The sequence below is a fragment of the Amblyomma americanum genome, chromosome 10 (genome assembly GCF_052857255.1).
Source record: "Amblyomma americanum isolate KBUSLIRL-KWMA chromosome 10, ASM5285725v1, whole genome shotgun sequence".
NCBI classification, from domain to species: domain Eukaryota; kingdom Metazoa; phylum Arthropoda; class Arachnida; order Ixodida; family Ixodidae; genus Amblyomma; species Amblyomma americanum.
The window spans coordinates 90,646,281-90,660,241 of record NC_135506.1 but is presented as its reverse complement, the minus strand read 5'-3'; the positions used below and the strand labels follow the sequence as shown (position 1 = coordinate 90,660,241).

The following is a 13,961-nucleotide window of genomic DNA, read 5'->3' as shown; positions in this document are numbered from 1 at the left end:
AAACCCGTATCTTACACACAAGGTACATTTCTCTCTTTGACCATCATACGCAGCCAAAGCAATCGCCTATATGATTAACTTCAGGATAATCCTGCCGGCACCTAAACATCACCCCCACCACAAAAACCATACACAAAATAGGTGGGTTTGAGCAGGGGAACTTGCACTGAACTTGGATGGTTTATACTCCATCGCTGACAGAAACAGAACTGACAGGAATTAAAGAAGAGATGCGAAGGCAAGCTAACCGGTGGTCCTTAAGGGTAATGGACTGGATGCCAAGAGAAGGCAAGTGTAGCAGGGGGCAGCAGAAAATTAGGTGGGTGGATGAGATTAAGAAGTTTGCGGCCGTAGTGTGGGAGTAGCTGGCAAAGGACAGGGTTAATTGGAGAGCCATGGGAGGGGCCTTTGCCCTGCAGTGGGTGTAGTAAGGCTGATGATGATGACGTGCACAGACATAGCCTGACACTCAATTTAAGTTCTATTCACCCCAGTCAAACACTGATTATAAGGGACTCAATACTAATGACTTCCTGATCGAACAAACTATTATTCCCTTTCAACAAACGACATCCACAGTATCCTATACGGTGAATTTATTGATCAATATAACAAACTATCATCAACATAACAAAAGAATGTAAAAAAATTAGAGGAGCCACTTAAGCTCCGCCTTAAGGATATGACGCAATAGCGTGATGGGTTAATTCCCATATATGCAGAAATGGGCATTCTCTACCTTCATAGGTCGCTGGGAGTCGTCATACCCCTACTGGCGCAGTGGTGCAGCGGTTAAGCGATGTGCCACTTTTTTTCTTTATTGCCTGGCTTTGGCCCATAACATTTACACACAAAAAACTCAACAAAAAACACACAAAACACTATGTACATACGGCACTGTCGTGATCAGCCAGCATGAGTCTGGCTTCGTCATACTAAAATTCACGAAGCCTACAGAGCAGCTCTAGCCTCGAGAGCCACTCGGGAGGCTCCGCAGCTGCTTTCTGGATGGCCAGAAAGCAGTCTATTCTTTCCCGAAAATAAATTCGGGCAGGTCGTGCGTCTTTGTCACAATAATAGCCTGCCATTCTGGAGCGCCATATACAGTGGAGGCCCAAGAGCATTATGAGGTCAAATGGTACCCCACCCTCATTGTCAGTGCTTAAATAACGAATTCCCTGCGCGTCAAGTGGTAGCTCTTTCTTTATTGTCCTTTGTAACACGTCCCAAAAATAAACCCCTTCCCAGCAATGCAAAAAAACGTGGTCTATTGTTTCGGGCTGTTTACAAATTAAGCAGTTCGATCCCCACGGTAAAAAGAAATCCTTTCCCTCCAAAAACTTTTTAACTGGGAGTGTCCCGGTGTGTAACTTAAAAAAGAAGGCCTTTGCTCCTGGTGGCACCTGCATTTTCTTCACCTTTTTTAAAACATCAGCTCCCGGACCTCCACTGTACAAGGCCCTGTACATGGGCTCTGGGAAAACAATATCACAAAGATCATGGTACAACTTTTTTCTTTTAGTTTTATACAAATAATCGCTGGAAAAACGCGCTGAAAGAAACCTAACACTTGCTACAATCTCTTTGTAGTAACCAAAAATTCCACCCGAGAGCTCTTCTGTGGTAACAACAAACTCGGGCAGCAATCGCCGCAGTCTCACCTGGCACACGGTGCGCAAGAACGGGTCTGAGATGTCGCGAAAAAACAAAAAACGGTTCATCAGCTGCCTTAAAAGGAGGTGCCCTAGCCCCAGGCCCCCGTCTTTTACCCGCCGGAACAGGTTTGTTCGGCTGCAACGTTCCCATTCGGAAGCCCATATAAAGACGGCAAAAATCCAGTGTAGCTTTTGAATGTTCACCCGAGAGCAATGCAGAACCTGCATGACATACCAGAGCTTGCTAATAAAAAAAAGATTGCAGACTGTAGCTCTGGCGAAAATTGAGAGATTGGTGCCTTTCCATTTTTCAGCTCTGTCACGTGCCATGGCAGGTGCCATGGCACCTTGCCTGCCATGGCAGGTGCCATGGCAGGTGCTAGCATGGCAGGTGCTAGCAGCGGTGGGCCTCGTGTAGCCCAGGTTGCTCTTCCCGAGCGACCAATAATTAATTTAACTGCCACCTGCCACTGTGGGCAGTGTGCTCACAATCCGGTGGGCAGGTTGTGATGACGCCACAAGGTCACATGACCTAGATGGCCCACCTGCCTCCCAGGTTGCTCTCTGGGGACCACCTGCCAATGTCATGCTCGTGATTTTTCGCCCACAACGCCGACACCGGATTTTCTGGTGAACGGGGCCTTTAACACTGTCGCATTAATATTCCTCAAACGTTGCTAGATCAAGATTTAACTGTGGGTATTTCCTGTTATCCAGGTTATGCCACAAACAGCCTGTCACGGCACAATCATCACAGCGGGCAGAGTCTAAACAAGGCTATGTAACTGCTGGCACTTCTCAACCTGCAACAGCGCCCTCAAAGGGCACCGACTGTAGACAGCCACTGACCTTCTTGGTGGTGCTGCTGGTGAGGTCGAGGGCGCTGCGGGAGAAGAGGTGCAGCTGCGTCTCGGGAGAGCCCGGCTCACAGCCGGCGGCTATGATGAGCAGGTGGTCCGTGAGCACCACGTGGCGAGCCCCCACCACAGGCACCCCAAACACACAAGAGGCACGGCGTGCCACATCCCCACCATCGTACAGCTGCGATTGAGAAGATAGCAGGCAAGTCTGGATGGTACTTGGCAGCTGCAGGGGGCTAAAACTTTGAAGAACAAGCTCAAAAAACCCACAGACCAGAACAAGATGGAAGAAACAGACAGAGCTGCTAAAGCCCTCTGTCCAGTGTTTCTGCCCAAGTCACATCTCTTGTTCATATCCATAGGGTTTTCTTTTCTGCGCTTGTTCCTCGAAGTATGCCGGAACCAGCAGGCCCAACAGCAAGTGTTATGGGCTAAAAGCATCAGGGCACTGAAGACAGCAGGACAAGGAAAGACAACAACACACAGACTATTGTCAATGTTAGAACTTCTACTTATTCGCTGATATGTATTCGGATGCAGTGCAATGATGGAGAAAAAAAAAAAAAGTGCTGAGCACAGATACTCCAAGCAAAGAGCGCAACAAGGAGCAGATGCTACAAAATGACCATTTGGTGACATAGATTTCTTAGCTGGACAGAGTCACGGTTGTGTGTTTGACACCCCGCAACTTTTCACGCATTTTGTGCTACAATGTAAAAACACTTAGGTCAACCACAGCCTTTAACGTAAACACCCACCTTAACTTTCTACTGACCAAGCTTGTGGCGCTTGAAGACAAGGACAGATTGAAGAAGCCAACATGGGCATTCTAGTTGAACGTAAGTGCCCGTTTTGACTTCTCCGTTCTGCCCTTGTCTTCAAGCGCCACAAGCTTGGCACTGATGAACCAACTTGCTAGAACAGCCACCTTGATTAACTTTGTACACTTGTGCAACAGTGTAACAATGAACTACAAAAACGACAAAGTAGGAAGGCAACCAGAGTCCACTCTCTTGCTGCGCCATGCAACTTGTGAGAGCTTTGGCCAGGAAAATTTGGCGGGGCATACATTTTCAGTCTAGATCTTTTGTTTTATTAGTGAAGGTGCATCACACAGCACTACTGACGCAACAAATATTTAAAAGTCCAAACAAACATAAAGCACCCTGAGGCTTTCCCCTCCCTTGTTCACTATGTTAGTGTCAAGAAAGCATCTGGCTACCCTCTCTCTATCATAAAGCACACCTTCGCACAAACCAGTGAAATATGTTGCCAGCACTTAACACACTTATTATAAACTTGGAAAGTGCTTCTAGCAATAAAATTTAATACACACCATACTAACACACTAATACACACCACACCAATACATACCACATTAATGCATACCAAACTGAAGTTTTCGGGTGTGTCAGCTTCCGTGTGCTGCAAAAATTTCCCTACAATGGCACCATGGGCCCCCCCGAGTGCAGGACAATAATTTGACGCAGGTCTGGAAGACGCTAGCATGCCCATGATTCCTCTGTGCACAGTAACACTATTCGGCTCACCAGCATCCTTGAGTCACAGATTAAGCGTATCAAGTGCAGTACTGACAGCATACTGCGTGGCAGGTGTGCCCAAACACAGGGTGCACATATCTGCTTAGGCTAGATGATGCTGGTCCTATAATCCAAACCATTTCCCTGAAGTGAGAGACTTTCACCGCACAGCAAAGCTGACCTCTGGGTTTTACAGTTGGTCTATTCAGGCTGCATACAAAGACAGCGGGAACTGTATTTAGAGTGCACTCAAAATTATCGCCAATATATGACGCATTCGAATCATTGTGGGGGGACATATATCTGACCATCAAACTATAAATTTCTTGGCAGTGACATGTCTAACACTGCTGAAGCAACACCAAAATAGCAACAGAAAGATAAACCAACTAATTCTACTCAGAACAAAAACTTGATGGACTTGTCTTCAATGTACCCTGAAGCATGCTGCGGCCCTCAGGGCATGCTCTAAGGCACACTAACAGCACATCTGCTGCCACACGAGTAGATCATCCAAAGAACTGGCATGAACTGGCACGCCAGCATGAACAGCTAGCGTCAACAATGTGCACTGCAAGCATGAACTGGCAAATGCAAATACCATATTTTCCGGGCTTTAGTCCACACCTGGTGTATAGTCCGCAGAGGCAAATTTTGGCTTAAAATGAAAACTTTTTACTTATACAGTCTGCATGGACAAATTTCTGCTGGAAAAAAAAAAACGATCTTAGATTTTTCGCATATTTTCAGGGAAGCAGCCCACATACTTTTTCATCCACATGAAATTAATTCACTGCTGCTTGGTTCACCTTTACACCTCACACATGCTTGACTGTATTGAGTCTGAACGCTGCCAGGAAGGCTCTTCCTCTTTTTGGAGCACTCGCAATCGTTCTTCAAGAAGGGATGCAATGACCTCGGGGTTATTTCAGCGCTCCTGGCATTATTCACCAAGGTTTTGAGGTTGTGCTTACAAATCCAAGCCCTGAAGAACATCTATTCTAAGTAGCAGTATTTGTCTGCATTGCAAAACTGACTGCACATCGGAGCTAATTTTGCTATGCTATTTAGCACAGCAAAATGACACATATGCAGTCGGGTCCCCTCCTTTTTTTGTTTACTTCGACACTAATGCTAGGTTTCTTCAGCACTAGCAAAAGGTTTTAAAAAATTAAATCATGTATGGTCCGCACCCATAGACAATTCGCATCATGTGGAATTCCAGCTTTTAAACAAATATAGTCCATGAATTGTAGTCCAGGAAATACGGCAAGTCCTTCTCCTTCATTGGCCTTACATGACTGTTTACTTTACGCAGTGAAGAACAAGACCCCCCACAGCCAGCGACTGCCATGAGGCCTTGCACCCAACATGGGGGCCAATTGCGGCCACAAAGAGGGGCCCTGGCTCACCTCAAGCTGCCCCGAGGCAGGGTCCAGAACAAGTAGGCACTGACGACCCTGAACGCTCTGCCGGTCCAGCAATGTGTCCCGGCCCAGCTTGGAGACGCGCCGCGGTTGCTGCTGTTGCTGCTGATGCTGCTGGGTCAGAGCTGCACCACCTTTCTCTGCAAGGCAGCACACGCACACAAGCACACACAGCACTCCGTGAGGCCACAGAGCTGGGCAGCAATATTATATAGTGTGCCACAAACGCACACACTCGCTTCCTTATGACACTGCTAGGTTGTAGCAGTGTGGATCTGCAATAAAGTGCCCAACACAAGTTCAGGAGAGCAGAAAGTTGGGCTAGTTGGTTGATATGCATACTGATGAAGTTAGCGCAGAAAAACGAGAACAAGCATAGACTTCTTCAGTATACAAGTTCAGGACCATGGTGCATAACACAACTAATACAGCAAAGGTTGAAATATGAGTGCACGGATATATGACCCACAAACTCGCCGACACGTGTAGAAGTTTAGGCTGTAAAGTATAGCTGCATTTGATTCAGAGCTGGTTCACGGTACCAATCCTGAAAAAGTGCCGCTGGTGCCAGCACAGTGCAGAACTAGTTCAATGGTGCAGGTGCAGCGCATCAGCAGCGCCACACCTCATAGGTGCGGCAATTTTCAATCGAGCGCGTGCAGGCAGGTCTTGTCGCCTGCTCACCATGGAGGTGTTAAGTTCTCGCGTTTATTTTTTGTTTGCGGTCGCTTTCGTGCATAACGAGACTTGAGTCAGCCATGGAGTTGGCCATAGTCAACGACGACGGCATCGCATAGTTCCTTGTTATGGGGTACTTCTACTCTTACGACAGTGAATATGAAGAAACCGACTCTGGGCTATCTTTTGCTGCAACTCACTTGTTTGGATCAACTGCCAAAATACTACAAAATGTGGTTGCAAGCTACTTCAATTTTGAATTCACAAGGCTCTTCAGACTCTCCAGAGAGGCATTAGAAGAACTTTTGGCGCGCTTCAAAGCCCCTGCATATTTTCCGACGCCTAGGGGAGGGCGCCCACACATCACCTCCGAGAACCCGCCTCGCTCATTTAGCTCTTTATAAGCACTGATTAAAAAAAAACAGTCCTTCGACAGCACCAGAGGGCTTCGTCGCTGCTCGTAGCCACAGCAGAATGGCCAGAATGAGGTGAGCCAGCAGCATCTGCCTACATGGTTAGCGCATCAGGCAAAGGTACCAGTGCCGGTTGTAACAAAACACGCTCAGATTTGCCCTGCTGGCAGTTTAGCAACAGCTTGTACACTGTTAATTGCTGCGTCGTCTGAAAAAAAAAAAATGTTTTGCGTGAACTCGCACTCACATGGACTGCCCGTCACAACATAGCAGCTACAACACAAAACAAAGAAAGTTACCTGTTGTCGGGTAAATTTGAGTGCCATTTTCACGCAAAATGACATCGCACCCATCAACGACAGCGAAGACCTTCAATTGACCTCAATTCACCTTCAAAATTTACGAGCATGTTAGGGTCATCTGCGCGTCACCTGCTGAAAGCCATCTGCATGTGCACAACTTTTTTGCACCTCCTTTGCGGCTGGTGCCATGGTTTCTTGCACCAAAGCTGCATCCAAATCAATCCCGGATGGCGGTGCAGGGGACGCTGTGAATTGAGGGGTTTGGTGCAGCGCACCATGAACTGGTGCAGGTGGTGCAGTGAACCACAGTTTAATCGAATGCAGCTTATAATTCAAATTAAACTCACGAAATATTTAAGCAGGAATGGTCACAAAAAAATTTACTGCGCTGTAAATGTTTCGAAGCAACACCGCACACAAATTGGAGCTGGCCTGTATCGACAGACTAGTACCACATTCTAATAACAATCAGGCCACTTTCATAAGCCAGAGAAGGCCGAAAAAATGAAGGGCAGGTATCGCTGCCAAAGGCTTTCACAAGCACAGTGTGGTGATGTCAAGAGCGCTTACCACACGAACACACAAGTCCAGACCAGACCGGTCTCCTCTTCTTGTCCAGTGATCATAGAGTCCCCGATGAAGTCAACATCATCATCAATGTCATGCGTTTGAATCAAATGCTGGGAAAAATATTCCCACTTTACCTCTGAATTTCTCACCAATAAATGGCCCTGTTATGACTATTGATTGCTACCAAAAGCAGTGTCTGGCGGGTCGTGCCTCGGCAAACTCATCCACGATCTGTTTGGCGGGTGAACCAAACATAGACCATTTACAAGACAGGGACGGGCTACACGCTCATCGTACACGGCGGCAGTGGTGATGCGCACTTCTAGGACTCGCTGGCATGGCCGGCAGTGTTGCCGCATTGGCCAGTTGGTTTTTCCCAGTTGTCGGCTAAAAATTTCCCATTTTTTCCCACAAATATATTTTTTTCAAATTCTAGTAATTTTAGACTGAATACAGCCAAGGTAATAAATATAAGAATGAGTGAAATAAAATAAATACAAAGCCTAATAATGAACATCAGGGCTGGATTGTTCTTGATTACATCATCGTCAATCCCCACTTCGTTTTTATTAGTTTTTGCGTTGGGACGGGGACCAGCTCGGCTACTTCCACTTCCTTTCTAGCCTCTCCTGTATAGACCGTAGATATTTTCGGGAATTCCTTTACAACAACATGCGTACATAGGGGATTGTGTGACTAAAGAGCTGGGAGTAGTCGCTGCCGCTATAGCTGGAAGAAATCCAAGGACGCAGCACTCGAAGCCTGAATGAACTTGAATGGGCCAGGGCTCTGTATGCTCTGTATACAAGGCTAGGCAGCAAATTAAAGGGAGACATCAAGCCAAATTTCTTCTCGCAACACTAGTCAGGCCGCCATGATAACAGAATTTTCCCTTCATCTCCGCACATTTTCACGAGAAAGCACATTTAGAACACCGGACTTTAGAGAAACCAAAATTTCTCACGTTTTCAATGTGTTATTAAACATAATTCCCTTTTTCCCTCAGTGGCTTGAATTTCCCACGATATGGGAAATTTCTCATGATTCGGCAACACTGTTGGCCGGCTCTCGTTCGGATCGTCTGGCACGTCGTGCCTCAACTTTCCGCCCAGGAGCAAGCTGGTCAGCTCTGCCCGGTTGGGGCGTGCGCTCACTTTTTAAGGGGTCCTCCTGACCCTGAGACTATCAGTGCTCGGAATATCAGGGAAGGAGGGAGAGGCTCATTAGGGGGGGAGGGGGTCATCTCTACTCGCGCCATCTAGCCTGTGCAGTACGTACTAGTGCCTGCCTGCGCCGCCAGTGCCGCTTTTTAAGCCCGAGTGCAACCGATTCGTTTATTTCTGTAACAGCCCGTTTGCTGCCAAACTAACGCCGAAAGTGCCACAAAATTTGCCAATCAGATTTTACTCACAACAAAAATTTCATGGAGTCATCCTCAGTGTCAGTTTGAAATGAAATGTTTATAGCACACAACAAAGTTAAGAGTTATGTTATGTGCAGCAGCAAAACAATATAACGCTGGCAACACTCGCTAATGGCTGCAACCTTCACACAGAGACGTAAAGATGTGTGTATGGCAGACACACACATACAAAAAATAAGTGGAACAGCAAGAAGGAGGCCACAACACAACATAAGAGACGAAAACGACATGACACTGCATCATTTTTGGCTCTCCTCTTAGGTTATGGCCACTTCACCACTGTTCCATTTATTTTTGTAGTGAGAGCTACACTCAAGGCGGAAAGCTGGGCTAGTTGGTGTTTCATCATGAATTAAAAGACTAGCGCATATAACGTGTGAGCAACTCAAAGGATGTAATTGAATTTTTGGGTGAGCAAGGTGGTGCTTCAGGAGCTAATTTCGCCTTTTCAGTAGATATTGAGGAGCTCTTTTATTACATTCCCCAAATAGAGTTACTAGACGCAGTAAAAGAGCGAATTGAAAGCTGGGGGGCTGTTAAGTTCCAAAATAGCAGCGGGGTTTCTGTAAATGACTTTGTAGCGTTAGTTAAGTGTTACCTCTCATCCACCTTTATTTGTTTTAACGACAAGTTGTTCGTGCAAAAAGACGGTATTTGCATAGGCTCATGCATAGCTCCAATACTTAGCGAAATATTTTTAGGTCAATTTGACAAACGCGTTGCAGCGTGCATGAAAAGGGAAAAAGGTGTAGTGAGGTGTTTTAGATATGTGGATGATTTTATTGTGTTTGTGAATGTTGAGAACGAGAGTGACAAACCACAGGTTGTAAAAAGTGTTTTAGATATTTTCGGTGAATGTTCTGTCAAGCTGAGATTCACGCATGAAGTTCCGATCAACGGGTGTCTCCAATTCCTCGAGATTTGTTTGTTCTTTGGCACGGGGCACATCTGCTGGTCGTACCAGCCACGCACAAAAAAGGAAATTTTAGCGTACAATTCGGCTCATTCGAAATTGGTAAAACGGGGCATTGCAAAAAATTGCCTGCGTGGTGCTCTCGAGAAGTCTTGCCAGCATAAAATTGAGATCAGTTTGCAGACGCAAGTGCACCGGTTGCAGAACGCCGGTTTTCCTATGGATACCGTGACGGCTGTAGCGCAGTGCCTCCTGAAAGAAATCAGGGCAGGTGGCCGCCCTGGCGTGGCAGCGGAAACTAGCTGCAGGAGGCTGAGGCGTACCGCTATTCCGTACGTGCACCAGCTATCGCACCGGCTGAAGAAAGTTGGAGAGAGGTGCGGTGTGGACGTGATGTTCACTGCCCCCGAAAAGCTGGTGTGCATGTGCAAAGCGGTCAACGAAGAAAGGAAACCGGTCTGCACCACAAAACACGTATGCAAGTTTGTGCCTTGCACTACTGGCATCGTATACCGCATACCCCTCTCCTGCGGTAGATGCTACGTGGGGCAGTCTGGACGGTGCCTGAACGAGCGGCTACGAGAGCACAGCACGCTGGTAGATTCATTGGCGGGGGGCGGTCATTTGGCCAATCATTGTAAGCGGTGCGGGTGCGTGCCGGCGTTTGGTGCCACGTGTGTGCTTGGTAGGGGAGGCACAAAGTTAGGTCGCGAGATTTGTGAGGCCTATCACATTGACAGAGAAGGTGATAACTGTGTAAGCACTAGTTCACTTACCTTGACCAAAAAAGAAAAAAATGTACCTAAAGAACAGTTTGCCACACCTTGATTAGATTGTCTATGTATTGTTAACCCAGTGTGCGCATGCACCACCGAATTGCTTATATGTTCCTTTATGTTCAGTAAACAACTCAGTTGATGTTTAGCGCTCGTCCTGTCTACTTCTTTGTCTGTGTCTCTCTTAGAGCTACACTACACCAGCTCTTCGAGCCTTTAGCGTGGCCACTGCGGCCACCCCTTGAGCTCCGTGGCGGCGCCATGGCTGGTCACATGGTTGGTCACGTGACCAGCCACCAACCATGTGACCAGCCACGGCTTGAACCACGTAGTTGGTCACGTGGTTCAAGCCGTTACGCGACTACTATGTGTGCAAAACCATTGTGTCTTCACTTTCCTGCCGAACCTAAGCGTCACCAGGCAGATGTAGCTCTCACGTCACTCCAGGTTTAACGAGACCTAAACCACAGCCAATTTTTTCTGTACGTGTCTGCGGCAGGTGAAAGATACCACACTGATGTGGTGCGAGGGCCACCTGCACCACATGATGGGATAATATGATCCTCCCATCCTCCTCATGCTGGAAACAGTGCACAACACCGCACGGTCTTTGGCTACAGATGGGTAATGTCCGCATAGATGTTATCCACCCTGCAACTGAGTAGTACTGCTTTGTCCCACAGGTCTATTAAACATTAACCACCAGCACTGCCGAATGTCAGTTGTTACAATGCACTGCTGCTACACTTTACGCACGAGACGGCAGCAACTTACCATGTGTGGCTGCAGAGTCCTCACGGTCGGGCGAAGACCATAGCCGCCACTCAGACGTGGCAGCCCCCGAAGATGCTGTGACCGGAGAGCTGACACTTCGGAGCCAGTCATGTCCGGCTGCCTTGTCCTCCAGCAGTAGGTGCCAGTGCTGCTGGTCAACATCGGTCACCTGTCAACAAGTAGGTGGCAATGAACCTCAAGCACTCATTGCATTGCAAGTCGCAAAGGTGCATCCATTTTATGAAAGGTCTGCCTTCAAGCAAGGATGTGGCTTTGCAAACAATGACAAAGACACCGGCACTCACAGGTCAGCGCACACTAAAATAAACACCATGATGTCGTATAAGAGGAATGAAGAAGAAAAAAAAACTCACAGGACAGTTACGCCTGTGCAATGCGAGATTCAGCAATAGCTGTTTAGGTGTTTATGTAGTTAAGGCATTTAGGCGTTAACTCTGATGACCACTGGTGTAGTGGTCACGGCATGCCACACTGACGTAGTGGTCATTTGATGCACCCCTGCACTAGCAGGCGGCTGTTCGAAACAGAGATGCCCGTAGGTTTATGCGACCCAGCTGGTTGACCGGAGCACCCAACGATCAGGAGTCACCGGCCAGAAGTCATGCATTTAACACACACCGATTACACCGACGGCGTCGCCGTCTAAGCCTATCAAAACCTGTTGACCACTTGCCACTAAAAGCCCTTCCCAGAGAAAACACACATCTCGCCTCAATGCAGCACATTAGAATGTCCATGATACAATCAGGGACAACATAAATTTCAGTATGATGTGAATTTTAGATTCCCTGAACAAAGTGCATTTTGTACAGTGTACATACAGAGTATCAAGTATTTTGAGCACACTCGCACGCCTCTATATATGACATAACCCAGGTGCCACGACTGTACTCATGAGTACTAAATGCAGCCTGCCCATTGGCAAAGCTGCAGTTGCAAGTCATGCAGTGCAGTACAAGGCCCCGTGTTGCCGATGCTGCAGTCCTGAGTTCCACACTATGTATCGTGAGCAGATGTAAGCGATCATAAATAAATCCCCTGAGCTGTAAACGGATTTTCGTGAATGCATTGCCCGTGCTTCAGCATGGAAATTCTGTGTTTTGGAGACATGAATATTATTCGCTACCCTGCGACACTTTTAATCACAGAGACTTCACTGTACTTGAAGAAACACATTAGAACAGCCCTGGCATACGGACACCTCCGGCAAGCCTCCATTCTCGTTGAAAAGAAAGTGAGAATGGAACCAACCACAAACATGAAGCGATATACCAAACATCAAAGCGTTACCTTAATACCAGAAGGCAAGGTGAGACATAGTGAGTGCCTTGTTAAAAAAAAAATTCCCTCATGCCTCAGCAGAAGGTTAACACAGCACACTGTATAAAAACAGGACTTGGTAAAACTGGCGTCCTGCATTCCTTCGCTTATCAATTACAAGAGAGAGCAAAATCAGCTTTTCAGTGTTTGACTCCACCAAACAGGCCAGAGACGTCAAAATTCTTGAGCTTATAATTTTCATCTCATGATTAGCTCCTTCAGGAGAGCAAGCTGCCGGGCTAGTTGGTGATGCATGTTGTAAACTAGGAAGCGCAAAATATTGAACTAGGGACAGAGTAAGGGACACAAAAAATTAGCTCCTTGTCTGCATTACAAGAAAAGCTTTAACAACAGTCTACTTTTTGTCACAAAGAGGTTCTGTTCGGCGGTCCTGAGTGTGGGCAGAGCTTCACTGCAGACTGACTACAGTGGATTGAGTGCAGCCGGCAAGTGATCGAGAAATGCCCTCCACTCACCAGCAGGTGGGTGATGCTGCGCACGGTGCTCGTCACCACCTGCACATCGACCACAGCTTGGCCGATGACTGTCGAGGCCAGCTGTCGCCTCCCGACCAGGTCGATGAAGCACACCTCCCCCAGCTGCGGGTGGATCGCAACGGCAGTCAGCAGCAGGCATGCAAAGCCCATACTTTAATCTCACACAGAGCAGGACATGAGAATGGGAAAGCCAGCATTCCAATGCCAAACCAAGCCCAGGGGCAGTACAGGAAGCAGTAATCATTTTTGTGACTAAGCACTGTCAGTTTCAGTTATAATTATGTTACAGTTGTCTTTGGCGAAAAGCACAGGCAAGGGGCAGACATAGTAACACAGTTTGCGGTTGTCGCACATACTGACTAATAATAAAACGTTAGAGATCACTGCGGCTACCTGCATTGGAGGAATGGGAAAGCATTGACGCCTCCTCGACACTCGTCACCTTTCTTTGCCCCTTTTTGAGTCCATTGACGTTTGCTTCTCATTAATTAACTAATTCATACATGTCAATCAAACTTTTCGTTCGATAAATTATCACTCATCAAACACATTTCAATCCATTTCAAACTTTCTTATCACTTATTTGCCTATTTTTCCACTATTCTGCCATCCACAGCTGTTTTCCCGTCCACTCACTGTATCAACATCCACGCTGTTCCAACGTTTTTTTTTACATTATTGGGTCTAATTAATTAACTAACCATACGATTTATATCAAATTTTTTGCGCATAATCTTCACATCGTCCAATACCGATCACAACTATTCGTTTGATGCTAGATTTTCTGAGAA

The 13,961-nt window shown here is 46.9% G+C and overlaps 1 protein-coding gene across 1 annotated transcript in view; it reads right to left on the bottom strand.

Annotated features, from left to right (window-relative positions):
* LOC144106462 (uncharacterized) overlaps positions 1-13,961 on the bottom strand; it is an 84,520-nt gene that overhangs the window by 52,351 nt on the left and 18,208 nt on the right. Inside the window, exons 5-8 of the mRNA XM_077639278.1 lie at positions 13,150-13,272; positions 11,333-11,501; positions 5,469-5,623; positions 2,505-2,696 (exon numbers count right to left, since the gene is read on the bottom strand). Of these exons, the coding sequence (XP_077495404.1) occupies positions 2,505-2,696; positions 5,469-5,623; positions 11,333-11,501; positions 13,150-13,272 (639 nt within the window). The remainder of the gene's footprint in view (positions 1-2,504; positions 2,697-5,468; positions 5,624-11,332; positions 11,502-13,149; positions 13,273-13,961) is intronic.